The sequence below is a fragment of the Mercurialis annua genome, linkage group LG2 (genome assembly GCF_937616625.2).
Source record: "Mercurialis annua linkage group LG2, ddMerAnnu1.2, whole genome shotgun sequence".
Lineage (NCBI taxonomy): Eukaryota > Viridiplantae > Streptophyta > Magnoliopsida > Malpighiales > Euphorbiaceae > Mercurialis > Mercurialis annua.
In genome coordinates, this window is record NC_065571.1 from 56,062,201 (window position 1) to 56,078,347 (window position 16,147).

General features: G+C 31.4%; 2 protein-coding genes and 1 long non-coding RNA gene across 5 annotated transcripts; 2 read left to right on the forward strand and 1 right to left on the reverse strand.

Annotated features, from left to right (window-relative positions):
• Positions 1 to 1,831: 1,831 nt before the first annotated feature.
• Positions 1,832 to 5,028, forward strand: LOC126667310 (uncharacterized). The gene is made up of 2 exons (XR_008790086.1): positions 1,832 to 3,854; positions 4,790 to 5,028. It is a non-coding gene; the product is annotated as an uncharacterized LOC126667310 (long non-coding RNA).
• A 5,549-nt stretch (positions 5,029 to 10,577) lies between these two features.
• LOC126670122 (ras-related protein RABA6a-like) lies at positions 10,578 to 13,018 on the forward strand. Its single transcript, XM_050363786.2, has 2 exons — positions 10,578 to 11,132; positions 12,492 to 13,018. The coding sequence occupies exons 1-2, from the start codon at positions 10,915 to 10,917 to the stop codon at positions 12,934 to 12,936; spliced, it is 663 nt and encodes a 220-aa protein (XP_050219743.1). The 5' UTR covers positions 10,578 to 10,914; the 3' UTR covers positions 12,937 to 13,018.
• Positions 13,019 to 14,084: 1,066 nt separating this feature from the next.
• Positions 14,085 to 15,920, reverse strand: LOC126670123 (ribosomal protein S14, mitochondrial). Of its 3 annotated transcripts, none has more exons than XM_050363788.2 (3): positions 15,745 to 15,920; positions 15,435 to 15,550; positions 14,085 to 14,697 (listed from the first exon to the last, which is right to left on the reverse strand). In XM_050363788.2, the coding sequence occupies exon 3, from the start codon at positions 14,677 to 14,679 to the stop codon at positions 14,368 to 14,370; it is 312 nt and encodes a 103-aa protein (XP_050219745.1). In that variant the 5' UTR covers positions 14,680 to 14,697; positions 15,435 to 15,550; positions 15,745 to 15,920; the 3' UTR covers positions 14,085 to 14,367. The 3 variants fall into 3 exon arrangements, with proteins under 3 accessions (XP_050219745.1, XP_055960488.1, XP_050219744.1); XM_056104513.1 differs by having other exon boundaries at positions 15,435 to 15,630; XM_050363787.2 differs by lacking the exon at positions 15,435 to 15,550 and having other exon boundaries at positions 15,745 to 15,917.
• Between the last annotated feature and the right edge of the window lie 227 nt (positions 15,921 to 16,147).

The window sequence follows — 16,147 nt, forward strand, 5'->3', positions numbered from 1 at the left end:
CGAAAAGAATGCGGGATACGAGTGGTATAGAGAAGAATTGAATAATACGCGCTTAAAGCTTAATACTCGATTAGAGTAAACAAAGAAAGGGAGTAAAATATGGGATGATAGGCTATCAGAAAGATGCATTATATGAGGATTAAAGTGAAGACATAAGAGAAAATTAGATTCGGTAATGTTGTTCATAAAAAGAATTAGGTGGGTGGATTTGATATAAGTATAAAGTTAACCTTGTTGATAATTCGAGTATCAGTAAGAGTTTGATATAAGGATTTACACTTAACCGAGAGTATTTCGCATCGACAAAATTTGAAGGATAATTTTTCGACCTTAGATCAAGAGATAAGATCAAAAACACTAGAATGAGGTGTATACGAGGATCGAGAAATACATTAAAAGGAGGAAAAAAATTCTAATAAACGATGGTGAAGACGTCACCAGTCTAATATAAGTAATTGGCGTCAAAGATTCGGAAGGTGAAGAAGGACACGACATAAAGTAAGTAATGCCTAGCAGGCATTCGACTTCATAAAATTCAACACCAGAAGGCCATGAAGAGAGCGATTGGTATAAAGGGAAAGGTATTCCCATATACCATAGGACATCGATAAGAATGTCATTTATAAATATGTACATAATTGGATACGAGTAAGATGGAAAACAACAAGAAAGATGACGTTAGACTTCGATAAACTTCAAAGTTATGTGATGCGAAAAGGAAACAAAGATTATCAAAAAGTATACATGAATAGACAATTGGAAGGTAGGCAACGATGCTACCAAAAGGCAATTTTTGGGTACAAAAGTTAGTGGGAATGCGAAACCTCGTTGAAGGAAGGTAAAAGGAGAATGAACTTCGAGATAAAGTGAAGAATCAACCTTATACTCTACAAGAAGAGTATAAGTGAATATTAGATATAAATGTTAGAAGAGTCGTTGAAAGAAAATAACCTGAAGTTAACTATAACCAAAGGACGCAGTTTCTAAATTGCCCAAACGAGACCACGTTTTGAACTGTGTTTGGACCTCAAAAGTCGATTATTACTAATCGAAATTAATGGATATAAGTAGATTGTATTGCATAGGTTGAATTTGGATAATTCAATCAATGCATTGTTAAATTAAATTGGTTGTATTTAAACCCCAAGAGTGAGTGAAAAACACGAAATTAAGGGAAAGATAAAGGTGTTGAGATGGTGTCAGCTTTGAGAACGTTCTTGAAAGTCAAGGAAATCTCGAAAGTAGGTCGAGTCTTAACGAAAGTTGTGGACGAGATAATAAAATATGGGAATGCTGAATTAAATTCAGCTTAAGACATTTTAAACGCTTAGTTCATCGATTTGAACAATGACTATAAGACCTGCAAGTGCAGCTCCAAAACTACCTCATGGAAGCAATTTCAGCGCAAGTTTTCGACATAGTCGAGGATTATTTGAACTCGATGTTCAAACGAAAGTTAAAGATGGTACTGAGGACTATAAGACTGCCAACTTTGTTTAACAAACAAGCTACTCGACAAAAGAAATTTTAAGGGTCAAAGTTGACCAGAAGAGCAATTTTGGATTAGTTAAAAATAACTTAAAACATTAAGTTATTCAATTAAATTGTTCTAAATTAATCAAATTAAGATTTTGATTAATAAATAAAGGACAATATGAGGACGTTTAAAAGTTGCATCAAGTACGATACAAAAGAAATATGACGACTGAAGTACCGCGGAGGAGCGACAAGTCTACGCGTGACAGAAATCACGAAGAAAAACGTATAAGAAGATAGTAGAAAGTTTACCTAAGAAGGTACTTAAAGTATTGGAAAATTCGAGGACGAATTTTTATAAGGGGGGAAGAATGTAATAACCCGTACGTTTGACGTTGCCGAAGTGAGCAATGCAATTTAAATTAATAGTCAGAGCGACTAGAAAAAGGAGTTAGCGAAGGAATTAAGTAATTAAGAACGAGGATAGGTCGATATTGAAATTTAAAGAAGGAATTTCAATATTTGTAATGCCTAAATTAATTAAACGGGACGAAGGAAAAGTTGGAGTTAAAAGTAAGATTAAGTCCCCGAAAAATTAGAAAATGGAATTTTATTGTCCGAAAAATATTAAATAAATAAATTATTGACGGGAATCAGTAATTAAGAAAGTAATATTGATAATTTGGATGTCAATATTCATAAAAGAAAAATATAAGGATGAAAAAGTGACGGAAATCGTCGTTTTCGCTCAAATTGGAAAATTGAGCATTTTAGCCAAAATTTGGCAAAATCGATTAGCGGAGTCTAAATAGTGAGTTGGCGGAAGAGTATTATTTATTTAGACATAAATAATACGAAATTTATCGAGATTTAACGATTGAGTGATTTTTGGACTAAATTGAGCAAAAGAAAAGTTTGGGACTAAATGTTGAGGAGGTGGCTTCATTAAGGGTTGAAGTGAATTTTTACCATAAATATATATATAGTCAATTACATGATTAAGATCAGAATACACACCCCAATTCTCAGCTCAAACCCTCACCATCTTCATCATCTCAATTCCATATGGGAACCAAACTTTAATTCACCATAACTTATTCGTTTTAGCTCGGTTTTGGTCGATTCTTGTGGCAACGGAAAGAGGAGAACCATACCTACTGATTGAGCCCAATAAATTAAGGTATAAATCTCATCTTAAGGTTAGGGTTGCTGCTGTAATTTTCTGTTTTGGTGATAATGGTTGAAAATGATGTTTATAAGCTTATAATTAATAGTTTTGGCATGATTTTGGTTAAGTTTAAACTAAAATTAAGGGTGGTTGAGTGAGGTTGTGAGATTTGTGTTTGGGTTGATGATTTGGTGAGATTAAAGGGTGTTTGGTGGCTGTTTTCCAGCCATGGTGGCCGGATTTCTCACCGTGCCGAAGCACGGTGAGTTGCTGCCGTGAGCAGCAGCCCTGGTGCGACGCACCAGGGCATTGGCCGGCCCCTCCCCTGTCAAAACAGGGGAGGGCTGAGTTGAGCGGGAGGGGGCTGATGCCACCCTCCACTTGTGTTCGAATTTTAATGATTTTGATAGTTGACGGAGTTACGAAACTAGGAATCAAACTTGATGTAAAAGCGGTTTTTAGGATAAAATGTTAATGATTTGAAATTGGTATCGGTTGGACATTATGGTATGATTAGGAATGAATATGTAGGTTATAATATTGTATTTTAGGCTGTTTTAGATCGACTAAAACGATTAAAAGGCTAATGGTATTAATAGACGTTTAAACTAAGAACATAAATGACGTAAGTAACGTTAAAAATGAAATGTTGAATTTAATAAATAAAATGGTTATAGGAAATTTATTAGGGCTGTCCTAAATGTATTATAAGGTTAATAAAATAGTCATTTTAAACAAATTGTAAAATGTTGTTTTTGTAACATGTCCGAATCGAATATGAATCGATAGGCGACGCTTGGTGAATTAAGACACGTTTCGATTAAGATTAAGGTTGAACCTAAAGTAAGGATACTAAGGGTTATATATGCTATTTTAAACTCAAATTTGCTAAGGGAAAAGATATTAAGGTGAAGCATTTTGAGGTTTAAACACGAAAAGACGAAATTGACGTAACAACGCAACGAAGCGAATGTAGACATTTGAGCGAGTTTTATAGGATTGATTGGGCATTATAGATGGGTTTAAGTTAAGAAGACTTAACTTAATATAGTAATTAATAGTTTTGATTTTATAATGCCAATGAGATATAAATGTATTTTGAACCTCGTTTGTAACAGACAAACCGGGAGGCGAAGGGATCGACGGTTTTGGCCTAGGAGTATTCGGCCAAGACTAATGCGTATAAACAATTTGGATTGAAAAGCAAGGAGTGAGTATACTTTACTCTCGCGTATTATTACGCTATAAGCATATTATTAAATATTTTATTTATAAGTTATAAAAACACATCGCATTATATAATGATTTGTTGTGATTTGAAATTGTATGAACTAAATGGTTATTCTACCGTGAGATACACGGAGTATGAATTATTATATATACATAGATGAGTATATACATATGTATACTAATAGTTTATGTTTAATAGTTAAATTATGAATTGATTTATTATATATGTGGGAATGAATTACATATTTGGTGTTGGATCAAATTGAGTGGTGTTTTGGTTGTTGTTTGTTCTATGTTTGACATTTTGTATATCGTTATTGCTATTTGTTCTATGTTTGAAATTGGTGTGTGATCCGAAGAAACAAGCTACCTATTGGACGTCAATAGGCCGTGTGATCACCGGTGTTTGTAAGAGTCTAGATGTCTGTACTTAGAATTGTTTGACATGAGCTCAATATATGATTATGAAATGGAATATGTTTGGGTATCGGAAAGGAGGATTATAATTTTGGCAGATACGAGGTAACTCGGTCGAACTATCTCGGGACCCGTATCTGGTGAGTAACTCGGTTGAACTATCTCGGGACTCACACCTTGGGATTAAGCAGTGGCATGATGTAACTCGGTTGAACTATCTCGGGACTATGCCACGTGGTAACGAGTAACTCGGTTGAACTATCTCGGGACCGTACCACTTGGATCAAATTGATTTGATATGAAATACGATACATGTTAGGAAAGGTTAGGAGTTTAAGATTAAGGTTTCTTTCGGATCAATTCTTTGTTTGAAATATAATGATATTATGTTTGTTTGAATAAATGATTTTCACTTGCGATGTTATTTTGTGATAATACCGTTAGTAAGGTATATCTCACTCAGCTTAAGCTGACCCCGTGGTTTTTAAAACATTTCAGGTACGTAGACTTGGAGTGACTAAAAGTCCATCAATTTGCCGGAAGTTTGTTTAGCTATGTACAGTCCGACTTCCGCGACCGCTGCAGTAGTACATTGTGTGACCAGTCATGACCTAGGATAATGTTATAGTGTTGGAAAATGTTTATAATTGCTGTTGTGTATAAAATGAATATTATAACAATGTTAGATATACATAGTCAGTGTTTATAAAATGGCTAGTAATGTTTTCATAATTAAATGCTTCCGTGTTATAACATAATTGCGAAAAATTTATAGTGAATCTCAGGCTTGCTACGGGATTCGGAACTACAATTCCCATTCCCTAGCGCCGGTCGCGGCCCTCGATTTTGGGTCGTGACAGATTTATTAAAAAAAATTGATGTGAACACTGAAACAGTCCTTATTTTGACGTCTACATGGACCACATCAGTATTATTTTAACAGAAAATTGCTCAGTTTTTGGATTGCAAAAAATGACAATTTCTGTACTAAATTGTCAAGATTAAAAGTTCGTATTAAAATTATAAAATACGTTAATTTTTTTGATTTTAAAAGCAATAACGCTAAAATAATACATTTCTTCTCGAATATTTTTTGAGAAATAAATTACTCAAACGGTATCTTTATGCCAAAAACAAAAACTTATTACAAAGTAAATCCAGCTTTTGTTTCCCAATTGTTGATTGTTTAAATTATTGTTTGATTGGCGAGGAAGCAAAGGTAAATACTCCCTCTGATTCACAATGCATGACATGTGACATAACTATTTACCACTATCAATTAAAAAAACTTTTAATAATTAGTTTAAAAATAAATTATTTTCATGCTCTAGTAGATGTCACAATTTACATTTTTCCCCCTTGCTGAAAATCTAAAGAAATGATCCTTTCCTTCACTCATTTTAATTTTTTCTAAATATTTTAGTTATTTCGTTCACTTTTAATGTTAGCCAATAAATCAAACGACTTAACTAAAAAATTCTAAAATTAAATTTAGTAGTTGAACTTAAATTTCTAGGATGTATAAATAAAAATTTATTAACTTGGTGACTTTAATTTAATATCGTACTATTTATTAAAAAAAATTGAAAAAAAAAATTGTCTAAATATTTTTTAAATTTGTAATTCTGTAAAGTGAATAAAGTAAGAAAACTAAAAATATTAAAGAAATTAAAACTAAAAAAGAAACAAATGTAAAAAAGTACAAAATAATTAAATTAAGTCTTAAATGCATCAAAAATCACCAACTTTCGCGTGTTTTTAGTATTTAACATAATATTTTAATTTTGGCAAAAAAGTACATGAACTTTCAAAATTTTACAATTAAAGACACCGACACCATTTTGGATGTAAAACGACACCGTTTTATATTAAAACGACGCCGTTTTGGATGTAAAATAACATTATTTTTCAAAGGAAAAGTCATGTGGTCTTAATTGCAAAAAATTAGAAAGTTCATGTTAAATATGTCAAAATTAAAAAATTATGTTAAATACTCAAAACACGCGAAAGTTGGTAATTTTTGGTGCATTTAAACCTTAAATTAAATTCATTAAGGCATTGAATTTTGTACGAACCATTTCATAAGCTCTTAATCGAGCTTATATACAAGCTCGTTCACGAAAAATTAAACGAACTCATATACGAGCTGTTCAGGAACATAAACGGGTTGAACACCAATATATTTACTCTTTTAAATAAATGAAGATAAAATCAAATCTGAACTCAGTTTGTCATAAATCAAACTCTTATCGAGCCGAAAACCGAGCTGCTATGAGCATAGCAGCGCTGTTCATTACAGCTCTACATTCGACATTCATTTTTACTCTATAATAGCTTGGTTAGTAAGGAATTTCACAAGGTGATTTTTTGTGGCTTCTTTAAATAAGTACCCTACATGGCTATATTTAATTAGATTTTTACTGTTGACCAAAAAAAAGTTGATGACATACTTTTTAAGTTTCTAAATTGCACAAATAATTTTATGATATTTGAGGATTACTGTCAACTATAAAAAAAAGAAAGGAAGTGGTTACAAGAATCAAAATCTCCTACAAAATCTCAAAGCATAAATATATAGCAATTAATATTCAAGAATCTTTAATAATCCTTAATTATAGCAACTGATAATTTGAATTATATGCCATAAACGGCAAAAGGGAAACCAACAAAATAAAATGATTAAAAAAATGAAAACAACAAGCATTTGAGAAACAAAAAAAATTCAGCAAAACAAGAAATTCAAATGTAATTCCCATATATAATGGCAAATACATGATTATTCAAATACATAATTCTTAAAAAGCAAATAACAATTTTTTTTAAACCAGATGTAATTATTTTTTCAACAAAAAAACAATTTGATTTTTTTTAAATAATAAAATTTTACTAATAGTTACCTAATGGTTAACTAATATGAAAATTAACAAATTTTTTATTTTGTAAATGCAAAAATGACAACATTGAAAAATTCTGATATGACGGAGTATGGAATGAAGATCTTATGTAGACATTGGTTTTACTTTTCAGTTAACTAATAGTATACTACGAATCATTAAAAAATATCAATTTATTCTTAATAACTCAACATTAGGTTGAAAAATAAAGTTAATATGAAATTAACATGCAGTTAACTAATAGTATGCTATTACTCATAAAATAGGCACTGTTAGTTAACTATTTGTCACATATTAGTTAACTGTAATTAAAAAAAGTAATTATCAATATATATTCATGTTTAATATAAAAAATCATACAAAGTTAGTTAACTATTAATTAACCATTAAAAACATATAGTTAACCTTAATTATTTTTACATCATTGCTAATATCCCAATTACAATAAAAAAGACAACAGTTGCCAGCCACCGCACCTTCGTTCATCATTCGCTTTCGTTCATCGTTCGCTTATCTTCGTCTCACTCCAACGACTGTTTTTTTCGTTCAACTCAAACCGCCTTCGTTCATCGTTTTTTTCATCAGTTTGACAGAAAAAAACTGCAATATAAAAAATAACAAAGACGATTCAAAAACTTTAAAAATGCTTGCAGAATTAAAGTTTCTTTTATAAATTAACTAATAGTATATTAATAGTTACCTAATGGTTAACTTACATGGATACTGACAGTAATTATTTTTTAAAAATGCAGGAATGACAACGTTGAATGTTGTTGTTTATTATAAGATCAAATGAATTTTAATTAAATACGATGCAGAATTCTGAACTATAAAAGCAATTAATATAAGGAATTTTTAGAATAATTACCTTGACATCAACGGGCATAAGGAGCAATCGGTTTGTTCTTTTTCACAATATTGATAGTGAAATCCTCTTTTTTTTCTACATGAACTTCAATGTAAAAAAATAAAGACAATTCTAAAACTTTAAAAATAAATTGTAGAAAAAAAAAAATAACCCACCACCGCCACGACCTCCCGCCGACCTCCACGTCCGCCATCGAATCTTTCATCTCTTCCACGACCGCCATCGTCACCACAGCTTAATGGTTCAATTTATTGGTGCAAGATAAAAGACAAAGAGAGTGAGAGCAGGTTTTATCAAAATTGGATTTTAGGGTTTATTGGTTCATAAGTATTAGGTTTTTCTTTTGGATTAGAGAAAATGGAGAAATCAATGCCGAGAATCTCGGTGGAATCTTTAAAATTCTATCTAAATGGAAGATATGAAAATCCTTTCCAATTTCTTCTTACCATATTTTTCAAATTAAAAAGGTATAAAGTTGAGATAATAAAGATTATTTTTACAAGGAAAAAGATGGTCACCGTAATGTTCAAAAATGAAACTTGGACCCGTATATTTGAGATTAATATGGGCTAAGAAGGTATCTTGTGTGATTTTCTCTTTTTTTGTCCCCCCACTTACAGTTTGTGCTATGGGCCTTACAGGCTTACAGCTATGTTAAGAGGCCTAGAAAGTAGCTGCATTTCAGATGGGTGTTGGTTTGTAAAGGGGCCCTATCTATTCTCCACAAGAAATTTTTTATTTCTATAAGACGATTTGTAAATTATGCATTATGTTTTATTTTTATAAGACGATTTGTAAATTATGATGCATATATTTTTACGTAAACATCTTGTTCCATGTCATGCAGTAGAAATAATTTAGTGCATTATCCAGTTCTTAATAAATATAATTGCTTCTAGCCGTCTCTCTCTTTGAGAAACCTCTCAAACCCTAGTAAGTTTTCTTCTTTTTGTCATTTGGGAGGTGGTTTTTGGCCATTCTTGGCCTAAAATCACCTCCCTAATCTCTCATATTCAGTCTTTTTAGCTTTTTTCCATAGTTATTGTCTTTAATTTTGAATAAAATTTCTTTCTTGGCCATTTATGGTCTAGATCTAGAAATTATTTTCTATTCTAGTATCTTAATTTTATTAGATCTGATCTAATCGAAATTAAGAGTAGTTTTTTTTCATCGTTAGAGATGAAATTGTTTTTTGCGATGCAAGCGACTTGGATCTCTAAAACAGTTAGAGCCACCATCTTACGACGGATTTCACCAAATATCGGTATATTTTGCGTCAATATCGATGATGTCTTTAATGTTCAAGAGAAGAGATATGTCACAGAAGATGTGATTAGGTACTTTAACGATGAAGTTATAGCTGCTAGCTGTAGCAGTCGTGCGATTAAAGTTAATATTATCATGGCAAGCGAAGCTAATCTAATTCCCTTTATTTTAAAGGTTGTAATGGATGCCTTCAACAACAACTCTTTGCTTTGTAATATTATCAGTTTGATAGCAAATGACTACTTTAGCTTAATTGAGATGCATAAATGTTGTTTTAATAGAAAATCTCATGTGGTAGCATATGACTATTTTAGTTTATCTAATTGGTTGGGGCATGTCCCTCCGATTATCAAATTCTATGTATTGGCTGATCAATCAGCTTTTGATTAATAGAACTTTTTATCTCAAAAAAAATAAATATAATTGCTTCATATTTGGTCGAATAGGATTGAGATTTTATAATTTTGTACTCTTTTTATCTACACCGTTTATTTTATAATAAACGGTGTAGATCGTGAAAATGACCCCCTCAAGTTCATTTGAATTTGAGGAAATTCCGATCCGGTCGAATAAGATTGGTGTTTTCCATTAAAAAAATATAAAATAAAAAACTAACATTCCAAATTTAAAAACAAGAAAGAAAGAAGAGAGGGATTTTTTTTTCAAAATGAACTTAATTAGCCAAACACATCTTAATCTGGCTATTGGGTAGGGGATTAAACTCATCACCAAATCTATACACTATTAACTCCAACAAAATAGCCAATCTGAAATGATTAACCATTATAACTAAACATGATGATGTTCTTAAGCAACCAATACATCATTAATAACACAAGAAATTTATTCATGATAGTGCTACACTTTTGTCATAATAAGTCAAAAACAACCCAATTATAAAATCCCAAATTAAAAGTACAATTGTTCCATTATTATTTCAAGTAACAAGTGTAGCCGTATGAATGGGCCTTCATTAACATTTTTGCAACCAATTTCATAGAGAAGGATAATTAAGACATTAGCTTTGGCAACATCATAATTACTGGTGTGCAAAATCCAACCGAAACTGAAAAATCGAACCCATAAATTCGGTTAGATTTGATTAAAAATGATAGCAAAAATGTTGATGTTCGCTTCGGTTTTAACCTTAAAAAGACTTAGGTTAGGTCTTATTGTGAACTGAACCGAAAATATCGAACAAGCTGGTCCAATTTGATTTGATTTCGATTTGATTTTTAAAAATATAGGGGAATTTGGTTCGATTCGTTTTGTTAGAACCGAATGCATAACCCTAATCATAAAAACAGTAGAAAAAGTGTCTCTATCAAGGGCATCACATGTTAAACAATCAAGACTCAAAACCCACCAAAACTAATTAATCCCAAAGAAAATTATACTTAACTCTCACTTGTGATCATGAAATATTAATTATAATATGAAAATGACATTTTTGGAATTTATATATATGAAAACATGACTTTGCAATACACATTCTCCTTCTCCTTCTTTTCTTGAATTATTCAACTTTTTTTAAACCCCTTTTCTTGTTCCTTGCTTTTTTTTAACACTTTTTAAATTTTTTTAGAGTTTTAGTTATGGGTGATTCTGATGATGAAGAGTGTGATTATCTTTTTAAAGCAGTTTTAATTGGAGATTCAGCAGTTGGAAAATCAAATTTATTATCAAGATTTTCTAAAGATGAATTTAGATTAGATTCAAAACCAACAATTGGTGTTGAATTTGCTTATAGAAACATTAAAGTTGCTGATAAGCTCATCAAGGCTCAAATTTGGGACACTGCTGGCCAAGAAAGGTATGCTTTTTTTTTTTTTTGTATCATTTATCTTTCTTACAACAATATATTATAAATATAAACTTAAGAGTTTTCAAAAAAATTATATGAAACAGAAACGAAACCTCGAAATACATAGGACTAGATAAGTTTCCGTACAACATACGGTATAACCAAAGATGAGGTTGAAGTATATATATAATAAGGCAACTAAGTTTAAGCAAATATCAAAGAAATTTAGTAAAATATGTTCATAATTGATTTTTAGTGTTGATGTTAGAATATGATATGCATCTACCAAGAGAATGTTATTTTTTCTGGATAATTCAGAATATTCAAACTTTAGATATTCGTATTAGATATGTTAATTGACAAGTTGACAATAAACAAAGAATAAGTATTTTTATTCGTTAAAATATTTAGCTTCTTTGGATTTTTTTTCGTATTAAATTTTAATAAAACTCTTTTTTATTGTTGTATCTGGCTTCATCAAAGTACATTATTTTTGAACTTATGTAATCTAATTAAGAATTTATGTTCAAAAAACTCAAATTCTCAGCTTACACTAGTGCTGAATTTCTTTATTTTTTTTTATTCTTAAAATAAGGTTTTCTTACCAAACTAGTTAAAGTATGAGTTGATCTCATGGTAGGCACAATCAATACTTTTAATTTTAAAGAGATAATGGTAATCTTTTTATCCACTATGATACCAATATTAAATTAATTTTCACATTAGTGACAGCTTAATTGACTGCAAAGGTTGTGAAATCAAATTCTCCCATAAGCGTAAAAAAATACCCGTCTATAAATGATTAAAAAAAATTACTGCAAATTTTAAAGGAGAGATTGGCCATGCATTTTCTTAAGGAAATGTCTCATTTGGCTAAAATGTAATAGCAATTAATTAGCTTCTCTGCCTTTTTTATCACAACTTTTAATCTTCTTGAAAGAATTATAATCTGAAATGATCTAATATTGAATGCTAATGTAGATATCCATGCAATATATAGTATAGCATACTACTTAAGTGGGGACTCAAAATATGTACTACACTAGAAAAAGCATCCTTGATTTAATGCATAAATTACTAAAGTAATGCTGATGAAAAGTACAATCATAAGGCATGCAACTAAAAATTAGGGGTGATCATTTGACCGTTTTGGTTAAACCCGAATCAGTTTCCCCAAACCAGCAACCGACCATATCAAAATCGAAACCGACCAAAGTTAAAATTTAATGGAAACCGAACCGGAAAAAGATTTCTTTATATATAAATATAATGTTGTGTTTTCCATTTACTCTTTGTACTTGAAAATTACTTTTCAGTTAATTTTTTTTTTATTTTCAATCCGTTTAATTACATATAATTCCGTTGCAGATTTAGAGCTATAACAAGCTCATATTACAGAGGAGCATTAGGTGCTTTATTAGTATATGACATAACAAGAAGAGCAACATTTGAGAATGTGAAGAAATGGCTGCATGAGCTAAGAGAATTTGGAAATTCTGATACAATTGTTGTTCTTGTTGGAAATAAATGTGACTTGACAAATTCTAGACAAGTTGGTGAAGAAGAAGGCAAAAATCTTGCAGAATTTGAAGGTTTATGTTTCATGGAAACTTCAGCATTGGAGAATTTAAATGTTGAAGAAGCTTTTTTAGAAATGATCACTAAAATTCATCAAATTACTACACAAAAGAGTTTAGAAGCTAAAGTGAGCAATTCTAATAATACTTCTAATACAACAAACTTGCTTGTTGGGAAAGAAGTAATTATTATTGATGAAGTGAGTGCTACTAAACAATCAAGATGTTGTTCATAATAACTCAATTGTTGTTGATCATTTAAGGAAATCTTTGTAATATTTTTAACAATTATGAGTAATTTTTTTTCGTATTTTAGAATACTTTTGTCACTGCCTTTAATTAAGTCAAAATTGATGTTTTACTTTTGTATTTTTAAAAAGTGATTGTCTCCGAAAATAGAATATAACCGTTAGGGAGAGTTGTTACGAGGAGATTTCACTTAGTCCAACATTGCATGGTCATACTAATAATACAGGCACCAGTAGCCACTAATCTTAGAATGACCAAAAAATGCTAAGTCACTGCTGTATTGCAGCTTCATGCTGCATGGCACAGTCCTTATGAGTCCGAGATGAATCAACGACGTGACTGTGGAGTAAGGCAAATACTGCCACCAAGAGCGAGAGATGATCAATGTAATCCAATGCACTGTGCTGTTAAACCCAATCCACCGGGATTCGGATAAAACAGCAGCATGAGACCGAACAGTATATCGGTGACTTAGAGAGAGGAAGCAGGAGGGGCACGAGAGCATAGAGTTTCACAATATTAACAATGAGTGAAATACTAGCACAAAATGGACAGTTACCAAAATTCATTTTGTTTTATTGATTAGTTCCTTCAACTTATCAATTAGATCAAACATATCAATGTTGTTTATAATTTTAGGAGGCTAATTCACCAAAAAATTGGGCTAGGATACTAATTGATAAAGAAGTTAATTTTTGGTACTAATTGCTCATTGCTTGCAAGTTCAGGGGGCGTATTGCAAAGATCTTAACAAACTCTAAGTTTAATGAGTTGCACTTATACAGTTTAATCTTTCAAACATATGTGCAGGGATTAATCTACAATTATGACAGTGCATGAAGCAAATTAAGTTGAAATAGAAAATAGCAATTCCTTCACAATGGTCAAGGCTAGACTACTCGGCCAATTACTGCATTATATAACTACAAATCCATATCTGTTTTCAGTGAAAGTCGATGAAGTACGTTAAAAAGAGAGTTATGCTAGCTGCTATCTTTTAGCTAATGAAGCAAGTAAACCAGAAACCTAGCCTCATAATCACATATAAATTCAGTATAAATCATGTAATGCCTATTCAACTGATCTACCGAACAGATAATAGATGTAAGAATCTACAAATTGATGAAAGAAAAAGTTAACCATGTAATGCAAGAATCATTTCTTTCTAACTTAATTAGATTATAACAAAATTCTGGAAGCATGCGAATAAACTGACCTCAAATTCTGGATAAATATACAAATGCATTTCTGTAAAGTACACCTTTTTATTCTGCATCAAAAATTTCACTGCGAATTCATACGAAAATTTCTGAACTCCACAACTTTGTCAATCTATTCGAGTTCAAGAAAAGAAATTACTCAGCTAGATCCTTGTTTAAGCACCAATAGGAGTACTTGCCACCATTCCATAAATTCCATTACCAAGATGCTTTCTTTATACCAGTCAACATACCATTCGATGCCAATTCACGGAAAACAATACGAGACATTCGAAACAAGTTATAAACAGCACGAGGTCGGCCTGTGAAGATACATCTGTTCCTCACCCGAGTAAAGGAACTGTTTCTTGGCAACTTGGACAGCTTAGATTGGAATTTCTCACGTTGTTCAATAGGCAGGTTAGGATCTCTAACAAGTGCTTTAAAAAGATTTCGCTTCACTTCAAATTTTTCAGCCAGCAACCTTCTCTGATTATCTCTGATGCACCGATTTTCCTCATAAACTGACATCTTGGAAAGCTTTCAACCCTAAACAGTCAATCATACACCAATAAAAGTAAGTAGTTTTCTTAGCTATTGTAAGACCTAATAATTCTCAAAAAATCAAAATCACTTCAGCTACATAATACAAAAATGTCAAAAGAAGAGTTATTTTCAGACTTCAAAAAACAGTAAAAACATACCATTTGGTATAAAATATATAAACATTCTCCAAAATATCGAATAAAAAAAGACCAATCCACTACTTTTAAAAATAAAGATCACCCATCACAGGGAAGCAATTCCGGCTCATAATTGAGGAAAAGATAGAAGTAAATCAGTGCAGAAAAGGATTTCCAAAAACAACTTCTCTCGCCCAAAATAAAGTGCACGGAATCTTTATTCTTGCCAAACATACTCGCAAAACAGATACTTCAATAATCTGAAGAACCCACTATGCATCAACACTTAACCGCAAATCAAAACATTACGCATAAACAAATTCTTCAACTATGATACCTCATCAAATAAAGATCAGTCCACTACTTTTCTTGATGAAAATCATTAATCAATGCAATGCAAGCTATTGATTGAAAAAAAAAAGAATGATCTTAATTCTTAAGCATAAATTGGATTAAATTATTAATCATGTACGATTACTATCTGTAAATAGAAGAGAAATTTAAATCATTTTAAGAACCCATACAGCATCAATAGTCAACTGTAAAAAGCGATTACAAATAATTCCACGGCTATCGACACGATAAATGAACTGGCCACTTTACCTATACTCTTACTCTTCTCCTGTTTTCTCCAATAAATATTACATAGAAACAAAGAAAGTTATGTGCGGCTCTGCGAAGGGACGTGCACGGTTTGGGGAAGCCTGGGATCGATAAATCTGCGGAAAATTACCAAAAATTGGGGATTTCTAAAATGGGATATCCGGATGTTCATGGCACAACCTTAATTGGCATTTATCTATTTCCAATATGAGATGATCAATAAACAAATTCCAAAGTAAATCAAATGACCTAAAAAATAATCATTATTTAGATAAATTGGCTATAAATTCCAATAAAAGAGAAGAATTACCAGAAATATTGAAGCAGGCGGAGGAAGACGGAGGGAAGCAGCAGCTGCGACGGCAGCAGCGAATAATAGCGGCGGGGAAGACACAGCAGAAGCAGCAGCGGTGGCGGGGAAGAGGATGGTATATGTGTTTTGAGTTTATGATTAGGGTTTTACTTTATTAAGGCCAAATCCATCTCTAGATACCTATTTTTTTTTTCAAAATTTTGTTTACTTTTAAACTTCAATTTTATTTTTTTTGCTCTCCATACATATTTTAGTATTTATTTTAAATGTATAGATTTTGTTTTTGGAAAAGAACGGGCATAATATTCACTGTAAAACAAGTACGAAGCTGAATTCAAATGTCCATCTAACTCGACATATTGGTAAAGTAGACCATATCATAAAATAATCATTTATTATT